General features: G+C 42.2%; 1 protein-coding gene across 10 annotated transcripts in view; it reads right to left on the bottom strand.

Moving 5' to 3' along the window:
- Nucleotides 1-19,093, bottom strand: part of DACH2 (dachshund family transcription factor 2) — a 322,493-nt gene that overhangs the window by 144,203 nt on the left and 159,197 nt on the right. For 9 of the 10 annotated variants that reach the window (XM_082207563.1, XM_082207556.1, XM_082207558.1 and 6 more), the window contains exon 2: nt 7,653-7,768. In XM_082207563.1, the coding sequence (XP_082063689.1) occupies nt 7,653-7,768 (116 nt within the window). Of the gene's footprint in view, nt 1-7,652; nt 7,769-16,567; nt 16,787-19,093 lie in introns of those variants that run through there. The other variant, XM_082207555.1, reaches the window with a different exon arrangement.

A 19,093-nucleotide genomic window follows, 5' to 3' on the forward strand; every position in this document is an offset into this window, starting at 1 on the left:
TAGAAACAGCTTCTTTACCACTATATGAACCTTCTCTCTGGAAGACAGTTACTGCATTTTGCTCTCTTAAGGTTGGTTTAGATGGTCACAGTCTGGAGGAACGCAGCTGTAGCCCGAGTCAGACCATTGGCCCATCTAGCTCAGTACTGTCTACACTGGCTGGCAGCAGCTCTCCAGGGTATGAATCAGGATTGGAGTCTCTTCCAACCCAACCTGGGGATATTGGAGAGTTCCTGCGTGCAAGACAGGCACTCTACCACTAAACTATGGCCCTTCCTCATCTAGCCTAGCTGCTTGCTCCAACAGCACCACTTCACAATAACATTCTAAAGATTATTTCATAAAAATAAGGAAATGGTGACAAGAGAGAGAAGTCGCCCATTTAGCAAGGGGCTCAGAACAGATTTCTTTAACTTGTACAAGAGATCTGGTAAAAAGGATGGGAAAGAAGGCTGGAGAGAATGGGTGACTCTGCAAGTACTCTGCCTCCTTTATATTATTTTATGGGTTGTTGTTTTGTTTTTATAAGGACCAGCAATTATCTTTCTGGCACTTATTTGAAGAGGCTGAGGTGGAGAAGACACAGCTAGATCCAACAAGACCCAATTTAAGAGTCAGATTGTTTAGCTACAGCTGAGAATCTGTTGGTGCTCATATGCTACTATGTGATAATGATTTAATTTTAGTAATGTATGAAAAACCTTTTATTTAGACAAAACACTGTTAATGGTTTATGTGTTTATATTACCTGTCTGTGCCACTGCCTTTGCCATGAGTCCCTTCGGAGACAGTAATAACCATTGGCATATAAAAGAACATTAAGAATCATATCAAAAATAGTTACGTAAGCACAACCTGAAACTATGTGTGCTATCATGTGAATTGCACAGTGGAAGAAAGGCAGGTTATTTAGGGAAGTTTTTAATGTCTGATGTTTTATCATGTTTTTATTATTATTATTATCATTAATTCTGTTGTGAGCCGCCCAGAGTAGCTGGGGAAACCCACCCAGATGGGTGGGGTATAAAGAATAAACTATTATTATTATTACTATTAACTATTTAACCATGAAAATAATGAGCAATGGGGCATAGATTTAACACTGCCAGAGGTGGCCAATGATGTACATCTCTTGCTCACTCTCAACAGGTCTTCAGCATTTTATGGCAACTGAGCAGCTTTGGTCCTCACTGGGCTGTCTGGGCTTCCCTATTCCTACAAATCTTGGGGTTCCCCCAAACCTGATGATACCTCAATCTTATGAATGATAACATTTTGGCTTCATAGGCATCCATACGTGGCTTATTATTGATGTATATCACTCTCTGCTTTTGAGGGTAGTAGTCAGTACGAGAAAAGAGGCTTACTCAAAACTATTTTTCTGTTTTCCATCTTTATCTGAAAAGCCCACCTAATCAAGCCTTAAGTTATATAACCACACATTAAAGCACTGTCTCCATGCTCTCCATGTCGTCCTCTGGTAAAAACAACAACACCGAAGATTTAAGCCACCTCAAATTGATTCAACATTGTTTCAGTCTATTTTCTATTTGACATAGGTTCCTGAACGATTTAGCCATATTTTTTCAGAATCAAAGTCCATGATCTGGCAAACCTAATCTCTTAATAAAATGAAAAGGTGACCTTGCCTAATTTAATAAGTCAGTGCAAAAATACTATTTCAACATGCTAAGGAATTCCAGAAAGGCTATCGTCTAGTTCTTTCAGAAGAGGTTGTTCTCTCTTTCCTCATCTGTTTCTCCAAGCTGTATTTTCATAATTGTTAATTCATTATAATTTGTAAAACCCTGTTTGCAATACAATATTTTGATAACTGCTTTTATTTATGTGACTGATATTAATAGGCACATATTACAACCTGCATCTTATTTTTGTGCCCAGTGCTGCCCTTGTGCCTTGCAAGGCACAGAGACTAAGGAGGAGGACGCTGACAGCCAGTCAGCCAATGGACTTTTTGCAAATAAGAAGGCAGGCAGGCGGGGACTGGTTGAGGGAGGCTGATATGGTTGGGACAGTGCCCCATTTCCTCTAATGGGCCAACCTCCACTACATATGAGGAGGTGTAAAAAGGGAGGCAAAAGTGGCTATAACATGGAAATGTAGAAAACTAAGGGAGCCTACAAATAGATTAGGAGTCCTGCCAGGTATGGGAGATCTTAAGTCTCTCTATCTGGCTCTCAGGACCCTCTCCAGGCCAAAACCCTTTACCAGTCACACCCCATCTCCCGAGACCACATCTCCCAATGCCATCCTTTGTACCTTCCTTTGAATGTTTTTGCCTAGCTGGTATGCGTTCATGAATTCTGATAATCCTTCTTGCTTGCCTGGATGAAGGATAGAGAAGGGCATGCGAGTACCTCTAGAAACTAGCCTACTGTAGAAAGGTTAATTGCTCTGTTATTTGCTCTCTCCACTTTTTCCTCTGGTTCCTCCTACGACAGGCATGTGGCCCCCAGAAGGTTACCTAGAAGAGAATGTGGCCCTTGGACTGAAAATGGCCTCCAATTCTTGCTCTGGGGTCTCTAGAATCCTATCCCATGAACAAGATTTCAGAGTCATTTCTAATACCAGTGGTACCTCGAGTTACAAATGCCTCAGGTTACAAACTCCGCTAACCTGGAAGAGTTACCTCTAGTTGAGAACTTTGCCCCAGGATGAGTACGGAAATCGTGTGCCAGCGGCGCAGCAGGCCCCATTAGCAAAAGCACGCCTCTAGTTAAGAACAGTTTCAGGTTAAGAACGGACCTCCGGAACGAATTAAGTTCGTAACTAGAGGTACCACTGTATGCACAAAAATCTGGATGATGCAAAACCCTCCACCCATCCAGAAAAACCCCACCACCACCACCTCCATCTTTTCGTTACTTAAGTCTGACTGAGAAAATGAATAGCTCTGATACAAACTGCAGATCCCCGCACAATTCATAAATACGTGGAATAATTATTTCCCGGGGAAGTAGTATCTAATTTATTGCATTTTTATGGAGTGTTAGACTAACTTCTTATTTGTGGCCTGTCAAAATAGCAGCAAATTATGGCAAACATAACATTAAATGCTATGCTGTAAAGCAAATATTTATCTAATTTGGGATTCTGTACATCTTAAAAAGCATGATGGCTTGCTTTTCTTATGTCAAAAGCAAATAAACGCCTACTTTGTTCCTCTCAATTGTATGGACTAAAGGGGGTATCACTATCAGTCAAGTTATTCTAAGAGCTGCCATTACCACTTAACATTTTTTATGATAAAACATGACTCTCTTTTAGCTTCTAGTCTAGATACCAAGGCAATCCTTGAGCCCACATCCCAATGCAATAAGAGACCACAAACTAGCAGGAGTGCTACTGCCTTGGAAATACAATAAATTAAATAATGAGAAAACTATAACTTCCACATCTCCTTCCATAATATGGAACACTACTATTACAATTGTCATGCTTTCAAAATGAATTTTAATATCACCCTGTCTTAAGTGCATCAGTCCCCATAAATCTAATGCCAAGTGTCAACCAAGTCTTTGAGGCAGTGGTTGCTCTGGGACACAGAAGCTATGGGGAACATTACTGTTTTTCTTTGTCCTTTAGGTATTTCTCTGACTCTGGGGTATCTTACTGCAGAGAAAGCTGATGATCTATCAAAGCCCTAGTTTTGCTAAGCAGTTGACATGATTCCAAAGCATTCACTCCAACACTGTATTCTGGGGAGCTTCAGGCTCTGAAAAATGCTGGGCAGAGACTCTAGCGCAACTTGTACATGTCTTGCTCAGAAGCTAACCAAACACTGGTTAGCATGCATAATCATACCTACCATGAGGCAATGCGGGCTGCAAAGAATGATCATTTCACAGCTTGCATTGCATCCTCTAGTAGTCAGCCAGGAGAGTTATTTTAGATGGGCTGGAGGTTACTGCCTCCCACCGTAGGGAAGCAGCCTACGGAGCTGTGTCCAAGTGGCTATATACTTTGAGGATAAAGCTGCTTGATTTTGGGTGACCTTGACTCTGCAGTTGTAGTTCCAAACGAAGCATGTAGTGTCATAGTTTGTGATGTGTTGTGGGATCGGTTTCAGCTTATGCAATCAGCCTCCCCGTTACCTACCACCATGCAGGTAACATCAAAGATGACATGGGGTCTTAAGTAATAGCAGCAGCAGCAGCAACTACTATGGCAAGCTATTCAGTAATTACATTAAAAGTAAAAACAGCAACAACAATCACCTCAAGGATTAGGAGTTTTGCAATAAATATGTTAAAAAGAACAAATGCACGGGCTTGATGTTTAAAGGAAGGTGGGACAGGAGAGGGAGAGAGAGAGAGAGAGAGAGAGAGAAAGAGACAGAAGTCTTGAGAGAAAAGAGATATTTAAAAACTTGGGAGAAAGGCAGTATTTTCAGGTGCTGTAGCACAACCAACATACCTTGTGAATTCCCTTAACTCGCAGCCCCACAGATCAAAAATTTGCCCACTCCAAATTAGCTTCAGTTGATCAATTTAACTATTACAGCTTGCAGACCTAGATACTATTCTTGAACAACTTTGTTATCAGAGGAAAGTTTAAAACTAAAAATAATCAGATCTTCCTATGATCCCTGCAAGGCATCACTCATGAGCGTGCGATCTGTATAAAATACTTCTCATTTTGGATTAGTTTGAGGGCACACCAGATGGAACACAGGGTACTGTGGGATCTGCCATTTATCACAGTGACAGTGCGTAGGAAGCAACGATCCTCTCACCACAGGGGGAAAGGCAGGACTGCAAATGTAGAGAGCAGGAATCAAAAGATGGACTTTGTGGAGTTTGGCAACATTTTGCTGCTCATTAACTTAATCGTATTAATTTATTAGCCACAAACATCAAAGTAATTCGCAGCAGAATTTTTGTCACCGAGAACAAGTCTCCGCAGAGACAGTGGGTGAAACAGTCGTTTTAAAGGAGTACAGTTTGCTTCACATTTTGTATCATATAGATGGCTAAAATGGTATGTCTCGCATGCCACATGAAGCCGCTGCTTTTAATCGTCTCCACTTTGGGGCACGTAGCATATGTTTGGGGATACTGACCAAATCCTGCCTCCCTTATGTATAACACTTAGATGTTTAAAGGTGAGCATGCATATGATGGCCATGTTTCATGCATTTGTTGCAATAAACATCAGCATTAACGCTAGTGTTTCCCATAGCTGTGTGTGTGTGTGTGTGTGTGTGTGTGTGTGTGTGTGTTCCTGCATCTTTAATTAGCAGCCAGCCATGGGGTGATTTAAAGCAGTCATTACATGGCAGTTGTGAAATATCTTTGTCAACCAGTCCCAATTTCTGCCCTTTTAATAAACGCATATTGGAAGTGATTTTGCATTTCTTTCACATCTGCCAATGTTCCCAGCTTATAAGGAGAATGGTCAAACTGAGTCAGTCCAATTCTTCCAATAGTTGAGCATTCTGTCCACAGGTGCTAGCCAGATCACTCAGTTGGGTTGGGATCTCTAAGCAGGGCAAAATGGTGGTATCCCATTTCTCTTTCAAGCTTTACTTAAGTCCAAACATACCAATCATCACAAGATCCTGGACTATATGACTTCAGACTACATCCAGGGGGCGGGGTTGTTGTATGTTGGAATGGTACACAAACCTACCACAACTCCTTGCAGACAAAAACCTGAGATCTTCAACCATCAATCTAAACTACTCAGGGAGAGTTTGACCACATGGTGACTTCAGTAAAAGTTGAGATGGATATGCATTTGTACAAAACTCAAAGTCTGAAGAAGACTTTTGGGGTGCCCAAAAGCAGGCTCACAACATTTCACGACATTTTATCTGAGTCGCAATAATGGCACTGGTATACATTGTGGTATTAGGTCCTTTGCTTTGCCTTCGAACAACACCGTACATTACAACTGTGGGAAATCCTTGAGCTGCACTGATGTTTCTCTCACAGAGCTCCAGTTTCCAGAGTGGTTAAAAAAGAACCAATCCCTCTGGGAATTGTAGCTCTCTGAGGGGAGCACCTGTAGCAAACAACAGTTCTTAGGATTCTTTGTGGGGAAGTCAACTGCTTGAAGTGGTATGATGCAGTTTTAAACACAAAGTACATAATGGGGGCTGAGATATCTCCTAATATTCAAATGAAACAAGTCTTTGCCCTCTTGTACATGATACCCAGTAGTGGGGAACCCCCAGACCAAGGACCTAACTAATTAGCTGCCAGCTAATGGAAGGGCCATGCTAATCTTCTCTGTATCGTTCCAATTTTAGTATATGTGCTGCCGAAGCGAGCGGGTGGCACTGTGGGTTAAACCACAGAGCCTAGGACTTGCCGATCAGAAGGTCAGCGGTTCGAATCCCCACGACGGGGTGAGCTCCCGTTGCTCGGTCCCTGCTCCTGCCCACCTAGCAGTTCGAAAGCACATCAAAGTGCAAGTAGATAAATAAGTACCGCTCCAGCGGGAAGGTAAACGGCGTTTCCATGTGCTGCTAATGGTCAGGGGTCCCTTTACCTTTAATGGAAGGGCATTTTGGCTAAGCCCTGCTGGCCTGTCCCCTACCTGATGTCAGCTGATCACTAGATCTTACAGTGCCCTGTTCATCGTGCCCTACAAGCACCGATAACCAGCTGACTGTCAGGCCTTGTGAAGCACTGCATGCACAGCACACTGCAAGACCCAAACGAATGATCAGCAGTTTGTCGGTGCTTTCCAAGCAATGTGCTTGCCTTCATAGTTTGATTTCAAACCAGGACAGCAAAAACGGGTCGCCTGTCATTGTCGAAAATGGGTCAAGCTTAGCCCATGGCTGGTTCCTGTTACCCACCTCTGTGATAGCTCTCCTAGCACTGCCTACCCAGATGTTCAAAGGCATTATGTACACATGTGTATGATCTCTACATCTTGCATGGTCTGCCACAGGAAACATTACTGGTGTTACCCACAGCTATCACCATGCATGAAGGACCTCTTTGATCATGGTTGCAGCACCGGATTAACCCTGTGGCAGTCAAAATCTTTCTCCCCTCCCCCCCTCGCAAATTATCTCCTAGTACTCACAAATATTCTATTAGAATCCGGAGTTGGCAGGAACTTGCAACACACCCAACTCACAGAAAGCTTACCGTAGTTTCTGGAGGTTTCTCGTGTACACGCTCAAGTGGGATAGCCTTTGAACTAAGAAAGCTTGAAAGTAATTTTCTTTCAAGAGCAAACCAATATTATTTAAAAGGCCAGTGCCTACTCTGCCTATGGACAGTTGGTTTCCATGTGTTTCGACAGAGCAAGAGAAAGAATAATTTCGCCCACCCCACTACATTTAAGAGCAGGTATTCATGCAGCCTATCAGGCCGTTTGAAGATCAGCATCCTACCCCTGCCTCCGCCTGTATCATATAGCCAAGTATCTAATGGCACTTTCCCTTTAAGGAAATTACGATTAATGAAGAACTAAATCGCAAATCCATTAGGTTTTAGTCAGCACAGCAACACCACACGGGGTTTTTCATGAATGCTCAAAAAATCCAATAGCGTAACCTCTGGTAAAGCTTGAAAAGCCCTGAAGGACAAGGCAGTTAGATCAATATTAGTTTATTTCAACTGCTGTGCAGTACGGAGAGACAGAGCCGATCATCCAATGGATTTTATTACCTGTTGGGGAGATAAGTCCTGGTGATAAGAGGCCTGGTACTCCGTGGGGCAGTAGGCGCGTGTTCTCTTGTATTGCAACCCCCAGAGAGCGCTTGGGGGGTCTTCCTGGTCGTGAACTGTTGAAACAAAAGTGAAAATGAACTTTTCAGAGCTCTTTTGTCAAAAGGATTTGCATAGTAATGCACTCTGCATTGATTTTTTCAGGTCCTGAATAGCATAGAGGCCTTGGCTGTATTCAAAACCAGCTCCTACAGCCTTAACTCTTTCGGTACCCGATTCTGCCAGTGGCCCTTAAACAAGTGTTGCGGGTGATCTGCTTTTCTGAACTTTGACATACCCTTCAACATTTCTCCAATGAAAACAGGGAAATTCTATTCCATAATAATAATTTTACTATTTACACCGTGCACATCTGACTGAGTTGCCCCAGCCACTCTGGACAGCTTCCAACATATATAAAACATTAAAATATATATATATATAAAACTTCCCTATACAGGGCTGCCTTCAGATGGCTTGGGGGGTCAGATAACTCTATAGCCCGCAAACATTTCTCCGATGAAAATGGGGACATCCTACCATACCTTCCAACATTTCCCCAGAGAAAGTACGGACATCCTAAGGGAAAGCAGGACATTCCAGGGTCAAATCAGAAACTGATTCTGTAAATCTGGGACTGTCCCTGGAAAATGGGGACACTTGGATGGTCTGCATGGGGGATAGGGGTTAGGAATGTGGCATTCCATTTCAGAGAGCAAATATTCAACCTTACTAGATAACCCAGTGTTCTAATCTCATCTATCTACAAGATTTTGATTTCACTCTTTTTTCAAAAGGTTTAGGGCGGTATGCGGCTCCTCTGATTCACCCTCATAAGAACCCTGTGAGGAAGGATGGGCTGAGAAGCAGCAACTGTCTTGCTAAGCTGAATGAGGATTTGACAGGTGAGAGCAGGATTCGGACCCCCATTTAGCCACAAAATTTACAGTGTGTGACCTTGAGACCGTTGCTACCTCTCAGCCCAACCTTCCCCAGGCAATGACGATCAAAGCAAACAAATCTCGTCACCACATTGCACCAGCTCTCATAATTAAACATGATAACCATGGTTCTTCAATACCTTTGGTGAGAAAAGGGATTTTCTTAGTCATGCACCCTTGTTTCAGGGTGTGACTGGATGGCATTCTAGATTCTGATCCATGTCATTATTAATTTAATTGCTAGCCAACTTTTAATTTAATTGCAACCCAGCCGTTATTGATTTAATTGCTAGCCTTATCCCAAAATATCCCAGGGGTGGTTTACAACACATTCAAACAAAAAACAATGAACACAATCCATTAATAAACTAAAACAAAAAAAAAAACCAAACAAACCAAACAAACCTCACAAGCAAAAATATTTCAATTATCAAAACATTCAGTACAACAGAACAGCAATCAGTAAAATATTAATTGTTGTCACAGAGGCAAGAAGGAACAGATGTGACTTCAGATGACACAGGAATGGGAATAGTCACTTCTTCAGGGAAAGGGAGTTCCACAAATAGGGTGCTATGACAGATAAGATCCTGTCATTGCAGAACAGACTGGCGGGGCCACAAGCGGGGTATCCCCCAGAAAACTCAAGGCTTGAGCTGACACATTGTGTTGGCTCTGCCTTTCACTGGCTCTGACTCCAACTACTGTTAGTCTTCCTGCATCCTACCAAGCCCAATGGGTGGGCATAAGCCACCACTGACCATAACAAGGGAAGATAAGGACCCTGGAGGTTCTCATCAACAGTTAGCTCCTGTCCTCTGGTCATAGCCTTAAATTATGGAAATTATTTCTAAGTTTGCATTTATTCATAAATATTTACACATGTAAATTTTGTGCAAATCTTTGCTCTCTTCCCCTTCTTTTGTGGTGATGCATTTCATTTTTGCTTTAGGCAATGTGCAAATGGCCACCCTAATTCTTTGCCGTCTGACTCACTGGGCCCATCGCGGTGGAAGGAAACCAGCTTCCCTTCCATACAGTCCTTGGTACAAAAATATGCTGGTAAGAAACTCCTCCGTATAACATTGTTTAAACCCAGTGCACCTCAAAACTCCCACCTGTAAAATGGAGCCAAATGACTTCAGAATGTATTTCTGGGATCTATAGTAGGTTAATTGTGCTAATATGATGTCATGTCCAAGCTCAGTATCCTAGCTGAATGAAACCTGTGCTGCTTTCATGGGGCTCCTGAAACATTTTACAGTATGGCATAGCACATTCCAAGAGTGACCACAGCAATTTATCTTTTAGGCTTCCCTTCTTCATCAACTGATTGGTGCTTCTGAATGCTGTGCAATGGGCTCAGGTAACAACTCCAATCTAGCCTATCAAAATTCTCACATTTTTCAACCCTGGATCAAGCCATTTATAAATTGTGGCTAAGAATATTAATCTACAATGTAAAAGAAGGAAAGTGGCACCCCCCCTCTCTTACTCACAGAAACAAAAGGTTAGGTGCTTCTTGTCCATGAATGAGACCGCATGGTTATGCTGCACCAGCCCCTATATTTTCTTTAAAATAGGGGAGAAGGACACAGCAGATCTGAATACACTCCAGGAAACCCCACCCCTAACAGATCAACCCACTTCAAGCATTCCTGTTATACAAGCAATGGGACTTCTCAACTGAAGTTCAAGGTTTAAAATTTAACAAATAGAATATATTGTTTATAACAGAAGTAGAGAACCTCAGGACCTCCAGGCCTCTGTATCTGGCTTTTGGGACTCTCCCTGGGTCACACCCCCTCCCCAGGTCACCATCCTTCTCACTATATCACACCCCTCACCAACCTTGCTTTGCACCCTCATCTGCTGTTGCCTAGCTGTATGGCCTTGAACTACGAAGATAATGATAATGCATGGAGGGAGGGACCTATGTGTGTTTGTAGAAAGCTCTGACTTCAGCACATGCATCAATTTGCCCACTTTTGCCTCTAGCCCTGGCCTACCTCTGGTACGCTTCCCCTAAATGGTTCCCCATGAGGGAATATGGCTCTCAGGATGAGAAAGGTTCTCCAACCCAACATGTAACAAGGGAAGGGGCTGTATCCAATGTAGCACTAAGTTGAAGTCACTTAGAAGTATACTTGTTGCACAAGGGGAAATGCAAGTCAATTAACAAAGGTGGTTGCACGATGGATTGCGCAACAAGAATAGTATCTTGCACAAAAAGCTTCTCCTAGCACAGCTGTTGCACTGGATTCCTTTGTTGTGCAGCCTTTAAATTCTTCCACCCACTACTCCAACGGTCCTTGTGCTGCCAGACAGAGAACACTGGTTGTGTTCCAGAGGCACAAATAAATGGGACACAGGCACTGTAACCTGGCCAGTAATTGTGATATGCAGGGCAAGTGATACTAAAAAAGTAGACTTAGGTCATCAAGCTAGATTTCCAATTAGACCTGCCACCCAAACAAGCAGACACTTGGAATGCAAGCTTTCCTCAGATCAACTATGAACCAAATATGCATCTGGCAGAATTATTAAGAGCTTATGCATGTACACCCAGAAGCTTCACTGAGTTCAATGGAACTAAATCCCAGATAAGTGTGAATAGGATTGTAGCCTAATTGTTAAATCATATATATAAAACCACAAATCCCACGTTGCAACTTCTCAGTGAGTGAAATATTCATGTACAAAAGCACCTGGAGCCTTTAGTACTCACTAAACAGAACACGAATTGGACATTCCCCCTCCTCTTATTTCCTAGAGAGAAATCCATTCCATCCAGATGAGTAAAGAAGCTTTTGACAAACTTTGTGTTATACAGCCAACCAGCAACAATGAATGAGAGGTTCATAGCAAGAACCATTTCTCTCAAAAATGATTTCCCTTGTTCGCAAAGAAACGAAAGTTAAATTTCACTCCATCAAGCTTGCAGTAGCAAAGCTCTTTATCAAAAGGAGACACACTCAAGTGGTTAAATGTCAGAAATCTCTGGTACTATTGCACAGAGGTGCCATTACTGTATTCATACTTCCACAAAGAGTGTGCATAATATTTGTTTTATTATACATCTGTCTAGATCTCAGATACACACACACATATCACATCCTAAAATCATTCTTGAGTTTACTACTTTAGGCCTATAAACCTTGTCCTTTTTATCTAGATTAATTTTTTAAGTCCCATCGTCAGTGCATTTTTAAAATATACTCTGGGGAGTCCTATGCAATACAAGGCAGCAAAACACAATAAAAAACTTTGCTGTATAGATCAATACATTTTATTGCACAACAGTCCTCAGGCTTTGGAGACCTGCTCTTGTGCAGCAGCAACTGAATGACACGATCCCTTGTTTTTCACATCACTGCAGCATCATACTTACTAAGTGTGCAGTTTTACACACAGCCATCAATGCACACTAACTAAGCACCTTGAGTATTGGATCATGAGGAAGTGATAAGCTGGGTATCAATCACCACAATGGAACAAACAAAGAAACTTGAGCCAGATTGTATTGGGCCACAGCTCCTATCACCAGTGACTACTGATCCTGTCTCTAGGTCTGATGGACTTAGAGTTCAACCACTTCTGGGGGGGGGGCACAGGTTTTCCACTGGTCTTCTCCTTGCAGCAGTCTTAACTATGAGGACCCTGTAAGAGCAATAGCCCCCTTCCCACATAACTCCAGCATCTCTTGAGGAAGGCAGGTTTTACCCCATTACGGTACCCTATGCACACTGCTGTATATGACATCTATGTTCTACCATCCACTTCTGTGTGAGAGGGAGCAAACAGTTAAGCACTATGAGTGGGGGAGAAAAGGTGGCAGTAACAGGTCCTACCCCTCTGGATTTACAGGAGCTCACTTCAACCATCAGTGCAAGCCATGGCTAAGGAAGAGATTGATCTGAAACATGACTTACAATTGCCAAGTGAAACAAAATGGGAAACTATGCTTTGAAGGAGTGCAAACCATGGTTTGGTGCAGTGGGTGAATTGACAAACCATAGTAGCTCCACCTCTGCCGAAACCACATGAACCCCAGAGAAGACTGAAGTGAGCAAGCAGATCTATATTATGGCTTGCTGAGCAGCACAAATAAAAAAGAAATAGAAACTTCACAAGCACGTCAAAACTGTGTCTTGCCAGTACATTTGGAAGCCAATAGTACGGTTTTACGTTCTAAAAATATGGCTGCACAAACCATGGTTTAGTGTGAAATTGAGCCATGTAGGCATATACCTTACAGGAGGGGAAAGTGAACTTCATGGAAAGTCCAATGTGGCCAAAATGATACGAGAATAGACTGACATGTGATAGTCTAAAACTGCTGTTTTTGAAAACTTAAAGACAAACTTTTAGAAGCAGTTTGTATGCAAATGGCTGAAAACATAGCCTTCCTGATGGAGGCCAAGGCCCTACTTTTAAAGTTACTAGAATCAGATGTAAATTTACATATTAATCAAGACAAATAAACATGTGGGGATTTAACTAGGAAACAATCTGATGGCAATTTAATCAGCACAGGTTGAAAGGTCCATCACTACCACATCCTGTTGCAGTGAAAATATTGATTGTGTTACTGATTTTAGTAATGCCTTGTTTTGCAGGGTACAAATAGCCATGTAATTATTCTTTAATTGAATGGTGATTGCTTGCTAGTGATTATTAAGGTTGCTTGTGTGTGTGTTTTGCTTAATTACTAGATTATTTATGCTCAGCAATATAAAATAATATTTCATCTTTCTTTCTAGGAAGGGAGGAGTAGGCTGAAAGACAATGGGTCAGATCATAAACCGACTTCAACTGTGACAACAGAGTAAGCACATGTGTCCTCCTCCACATGGGGTCAAGTTCAGAAGTAATGATTTGTTGAGTATGTGTCCATACTCTCTCTCCTCCCCTTGTGAGACATCTTTTTAATCTTTTAATTCATAGTTTCCTGTGACAGCCAAACCAAAATTTAGCATCCCCTACAAACCAGGCCAGGATCAAACTATAATTTGGTATCCTGGTTCATAGAGATTGCAGCTGATTTGGACATCATGAGAAACTGTGGATTAGCAAATCAGGACGTATTAAATGAAGGTGTACAAGAGATACAACAGGGAGAGGGAGCACACAACTCATTCCTGGTGCAACAGAAATTAACTGGGTTAACTGTCTTTTAACAACCCAACTAGCTCCTTTAGGGCGGTAGAGCCACTCACAGTACAGGTCACGTTAGCCCACAATGTTTCAGTTGCTTCAGCTCCCTGCTGGAACAACATCTTTCTACCTCAGCAGGACACAGCTTCAGTCATTTGCTGAGGCAACATCATATACCTACCTTAGTAGGAGAGAGCTTCAGCAATGAAGTTGTCATTATTAGATACTGCAAAGGATTGCATCCCAATGGCAACATACTGCCAATGGACCACAAAGGGAAAGGGGTAGCAAAGTGATAGTATATACAAAACACATCAAGGCTCACATCCTGCCAGGCCAACCACTTGCATTGTGCATGATGCATACTATTAAACTGCACCAATGCAACTGCTTGAGTAGCAACAACTCCCTATGAGCATGAAATGTTAATGCTGAAATGATCACTGTTTAAAGCACTAGGTGGATCTGCAGATCTTTCAACAGTTCAGCTTTAAAGAATTAACATTAGATGTAGCATTTTGTAGGATTAATGGAGGGATACTGTCCCGCAGAAGCTTGATTTCCTCTGGGGGTCTAGCCCTTCATTTAGGCATAATTTAACCTGATGCTCTGCCTTTCATTTTCTGGCCTTCATTAGAGAAACTGAAATAGTATCCTATCCCCCTGAGTGCTGAGAAGAAACCAACTGGAAATATATCTCAGCAGTACTTCATGTTTCTGAAACTGAAGTGGATTATCACCCAGCAACATTAACTCAGCAGCCTCCCTATAAACTTTGTGGGCTTGGCAGTTATCTAGATGAGAAGGGAAAGCATTGAATCTCTGGATGTCAATGAGATATGACACATTCCAAAGTATGTTTGCTACAAAAGGTGATAAATGAGGGAGCCAATATATTTTCCGTTAAGTTAAAAAAAAAAATACTGGTAGCTACCTCATTTTTGACACCTGCTACTTATGAATTAATGCCCGACAATTTGGCTATCTCTACTGATTTGGGCAGGTTTCCACCCTATCCTCTATCCTAGGGACTCTGATTAGTAAATTACTTGTTGATCGCAGGAACCTATGAGGGGAAGGGTCACAGCCCAGTGCTGAGCTTCTGTTTTACATGCAGAAGGTCCCATTCTTCAATCCCCAGCAGCTCCAGGTAGGGCTGGGAGAGACCCTTGCCTGAAACCCAGGAAGGCTGATACCAGTCAGTGTAGACAATAGTGAGATGGAGTAACCAGTGGTCTGATTCAACATAAGGCAGTATCCTACGAATGTCTGGTTTGGCAAATTCTCGCACATCTGACACCTTCAAATCCACAACACACTTAAGCAAAAATCCTCTAAGACAGCTTCAGGTGGTGTTTCCATTAGCTTATATACAATTCATTCATCTCAACCAGGGTATTGATGGAGCTGTAGGATCCTTCTCTTTCTCTCAGGCATTTGCAGGGTATCGAGGTAATTTCTTAAGAGGCAGGCATGTGCTGCTTTACAACAGGCATAGGCAAACTCGGCCCTCCAGATGTTTTGGGACTACAACTCCCATGATCCCTAGCTAACAGGACCAGTGGTCAGGGATGATGGAAACTGTAGTTCCAAAACATCTGGAGGTCCGAGTTTGCCTATGCCGGCTTTACAACAATTGCTTATACGGCACTTCCCCACTTCACAAATATTCAAAATGTTTCTCAAAATTAGCAGAGAGATTGTCCGTAAACTCTATAAGAAAATCCACAATGATCATCTCCATATTACAGCTGGGGAGGGAAATAAATCTCAGGGAGAAGCCCTGTTCATGAATTACTCACACTACACATTTAAATCATATTTGAGCGACATGGCCATACGACTCCCCTAGGAACTGTAATTTGTTAAGGATGCTAGGAACTGTAGCTCTGTGAGGGTGAAACCACAGTTCCCATGATTCCTTGAGGGAAGCCATGATTGCTAAACTGGTGTAAATATGATTTAAATGAATATTGTGGATGTGACCTATCAACTTACAGTAGCAAAGTCCATAAATTAATTAAGTGCAGTGTATTCAAATACTTTTCCATTGACTCAATTTCTTTGACCCAAGAAGGAAAGTATTTACTCCCATAAATTACTTTTCATTGATTCTCAAATTTGAAAATCCAGAAATTCCTGTTCACATGAATGATGACAGCTCAATCTGAGAGCCGGGGCTCAAAGAACAGAGAGACCTACAGTTCAAATTTAGTGACCATTGGAGGCCAGTTTCAATAGGTTTGGTTCATAAGTATACCCAAATGGAATGCAAGGAAGAGGATGTGACGCGATGAGCAATTGAAATATTCTTTGGAGCTTTATCCCTGCAAAAGGAGTACACACGTACATGCACACACACATTACTCCTCATTCTACAAGTTCTTTATCTGCATTTTGACCTCAGAACATTATTCTCTTCACTTGGGCCTTACTGCGCACATTTCCACCCTACCAAATGCAGTTAAACTCTACGTGACCTTCTGAGTGTTTAGGAAGATAAAGAAAGTATGACCTCTCTGCAACCCGATTCTGTCTCCTCTCAGCATTGGCAAACTGATCACTTGTCTAACTATTGAACCACATTGTATTACTAACCAGATCAAAGGCAACAGCAGGCCAATTCAGCAGCGGGGTGGGGGTGGGGAGTCAACCATGCAAAATGGGTAATTAACATTAATCATACATGAAGTTGTTTAAGCAGATAACTAGAACCTGGTCACCATAGCAACCCTCATAAAATAGGGCTTCACGCTAATGCTCGGACTCTCTCCTTACCACATCTTGTGGGAACGGCAGGCCGCTGTCTCCTCTTGACTTTAACAGACTAAAGTGAATTACTGTTGAGGGATGACCAATGGTATAATGACATGGTGCTTAGCTGCATACCACTGAGGCTTCACCCACAGCTTTGGAGCCAGTTCGCACAATCATCAATCTTGCAATCTTCTTTGGGTGGCAGGGAGCAGGTGTGCGTACACACAAATACAGGCCCAATCTGCACTGTGCATTTAAAGGACTATCATACAGTTTTAAACTGACATGGCTTCCCTCAAAGAATCCTGGGCACTGTAGTTAGCTAAGGGTGTTGTGAGTTGTTAGGAGACTCCTGCCATTTTCCTCAGTCAGCTACAATTCCCAGAGCTCAATGGGAAAACTAATTGTGAATTGCAGCTCTGTGAAGGGAGCAGGGAACTCCTATAAACTCTCAGCATCCTTAACAAACTACAGTTCCCAGAATTCTTTGGGGGGGGGACCATGACTGTTTAAAGTAGTATCACAGCACTTTAAATGTATAGTGCAGTTGGGGCAACAGACTCTTCAACCACGAGTGTGTATGCACATATACAGTGGTACCTTGGTTCTTGAATTTGACCCGTTCCGGAATCCGTTCGACTCCCAAAACCGTTCAAAAACCAAGGCACAGCTTCTGATTGGTAGCAGGAGATTCCTGCACTCAAGCAGAAGCCGTGTTGGACGTTCGGCTTCTGAAAAACATTTGCAAACTGGGAGCCAATTTGTTTGCCAACCAAGCCATTCTGGAACCAAGGTTCCACTGTAATGGCAAACTGCCTAGGATCCACAAGCCTAAAGGCAGCTGATGTAGCTCAGGAGTAGAGAAATTCAGTGCCAAGCCTTTCCTCAGGTCTCTCCCTAGATCACGCCCTTTCTGCAAGCCACGCCTCTCACTGGCCCTGAATGCCAGTGCTTTTGCTTGTCTGGAATGAGTCCTTTAGAGGTCCACGTGCTGATGGCAAGTGCAGCCAAAGGAAAAAGTGGGCAGAGCAGCAAATATAATTTTTACCTTTGTCCAGTAGGCTAGCTTCTACAAGCACATACCTCTCTCCTCCATCTAGACAAGCAAGAAGCATTATCAGAACGCAGGGACAGAAGACCATCAAGGTGTATTCCAAGGGCCAGACAAGAAATGCCTAGAAAGTCACCCCCAGTCCTGAGGTTCCCCTGATCTCTACAGATGACAACCCCACAGTGCTCTCAATTCCCATTTCCTTTATAAAGACACCTCCTCTCCTCCTAAGAAATGAGAAGGGCATCCACAATGAGTACTTAGGAACTATGGTATAAACACTTTGGCAAAATGTCAGAGCTAGCAAGATTTTCTAAGAGGCAGGTCATAGGAAAAGATGGAGTAGGACCCTCCTAAGAGCCTTGCTGCTTGAAGCAAAGGGCAAAGTATCTGACCTGACGTGCAGTTTAATCTTATTTCAGGTGATGTGATAGTGTTGCCAACCTAAGATTACCAGACGCCCCTGTTTCCCAGGGACAGTCCCCGGATTTACAAATCAGTCCCCTGACAAAAACCTATCATTCCTACTGAAGTTGAAAAGTGTCCCCAGATTCCTTGGAAAAAATCTGGTAACCTTATGCCAACCACACTTGAGGGCAACAGGTCTGTTATCAGCATATAGGGCAGGCCCCATGGCACACAGAGCTCTGCCTTGTGCCGGTGAGCTCAGAAGAAATAGCCAGGGAGCTGTTGCAGCTGCCTCTAGCGGATTCCACCTGAGGCAGTTACATCAATTTGCCTCATGTTGAGCCGGCCCTGGGTGGAGGCTTGAGGATGCCAGTAAGAGTTAGGATCCTATTATCACTATCAGGTTCTGATTTATTCTCAACTGATTGTGTGGCATTATTTATTCTCTGACACAACCTGCCTATTAATAAGAGACAGTTCCCTTGGTTGTAGTGCTTCTGATTCCAGCTAAAAATCTTTCTGGTTTAGGAAAACCAACTTAGACCTGTAATTTTATTATGTACATTAGTTTTTTAAATGGTTTGTTTTATCTATATTGTGTTAGTTTTCTTAAATCTACTTGGTTTTTTTAGGTCTGTTGATTATATCTATATGAATATTTTATATAATTTTATGTAAACCGCTTAAAGGGTTTTTTATTATTAAGTGCTATATTAATCTTTTTTCTTTATTTTTAATTTTTCCTTCATTAATTTTTAATAATTCATACAAACCATGCACAGTTTACATTGTCACAACCATCTGAAGAAACAGCATTAAAAGATTAATTCTCAAAAGGGCACCTAATATGAAATTATTAAATGCATTGCACTGTTACTTCGCTAGAATAAATATTACAAATAAATAACTATAAACACAATACTCAGTAACAATAATGAATACTTCAACTGCAGTCCTGCTTGTTCTTCATTTAATTTAAACCTTTTGCCAGGCATATTATTTTCATTTCTTCACTGATTCATATAAATAATTCACTCCCTATACCCTAAGCAAGCAAGCAAACAAACAAACAAACAAACAAAGATGAC

The sequence above is a fragment of the Podarcis vaucheri genome (assembly GCF_965113315.1).
Source record: "Podarcis vaucheri genome assembly, chromosome: Z".
Classification (NCBI taxonomy): Eukaryota; Metazoa; Chordata; class Lepidosauria; order Squamata; family Lacertidae; genus Podarcis; species Podarcis vaucheri.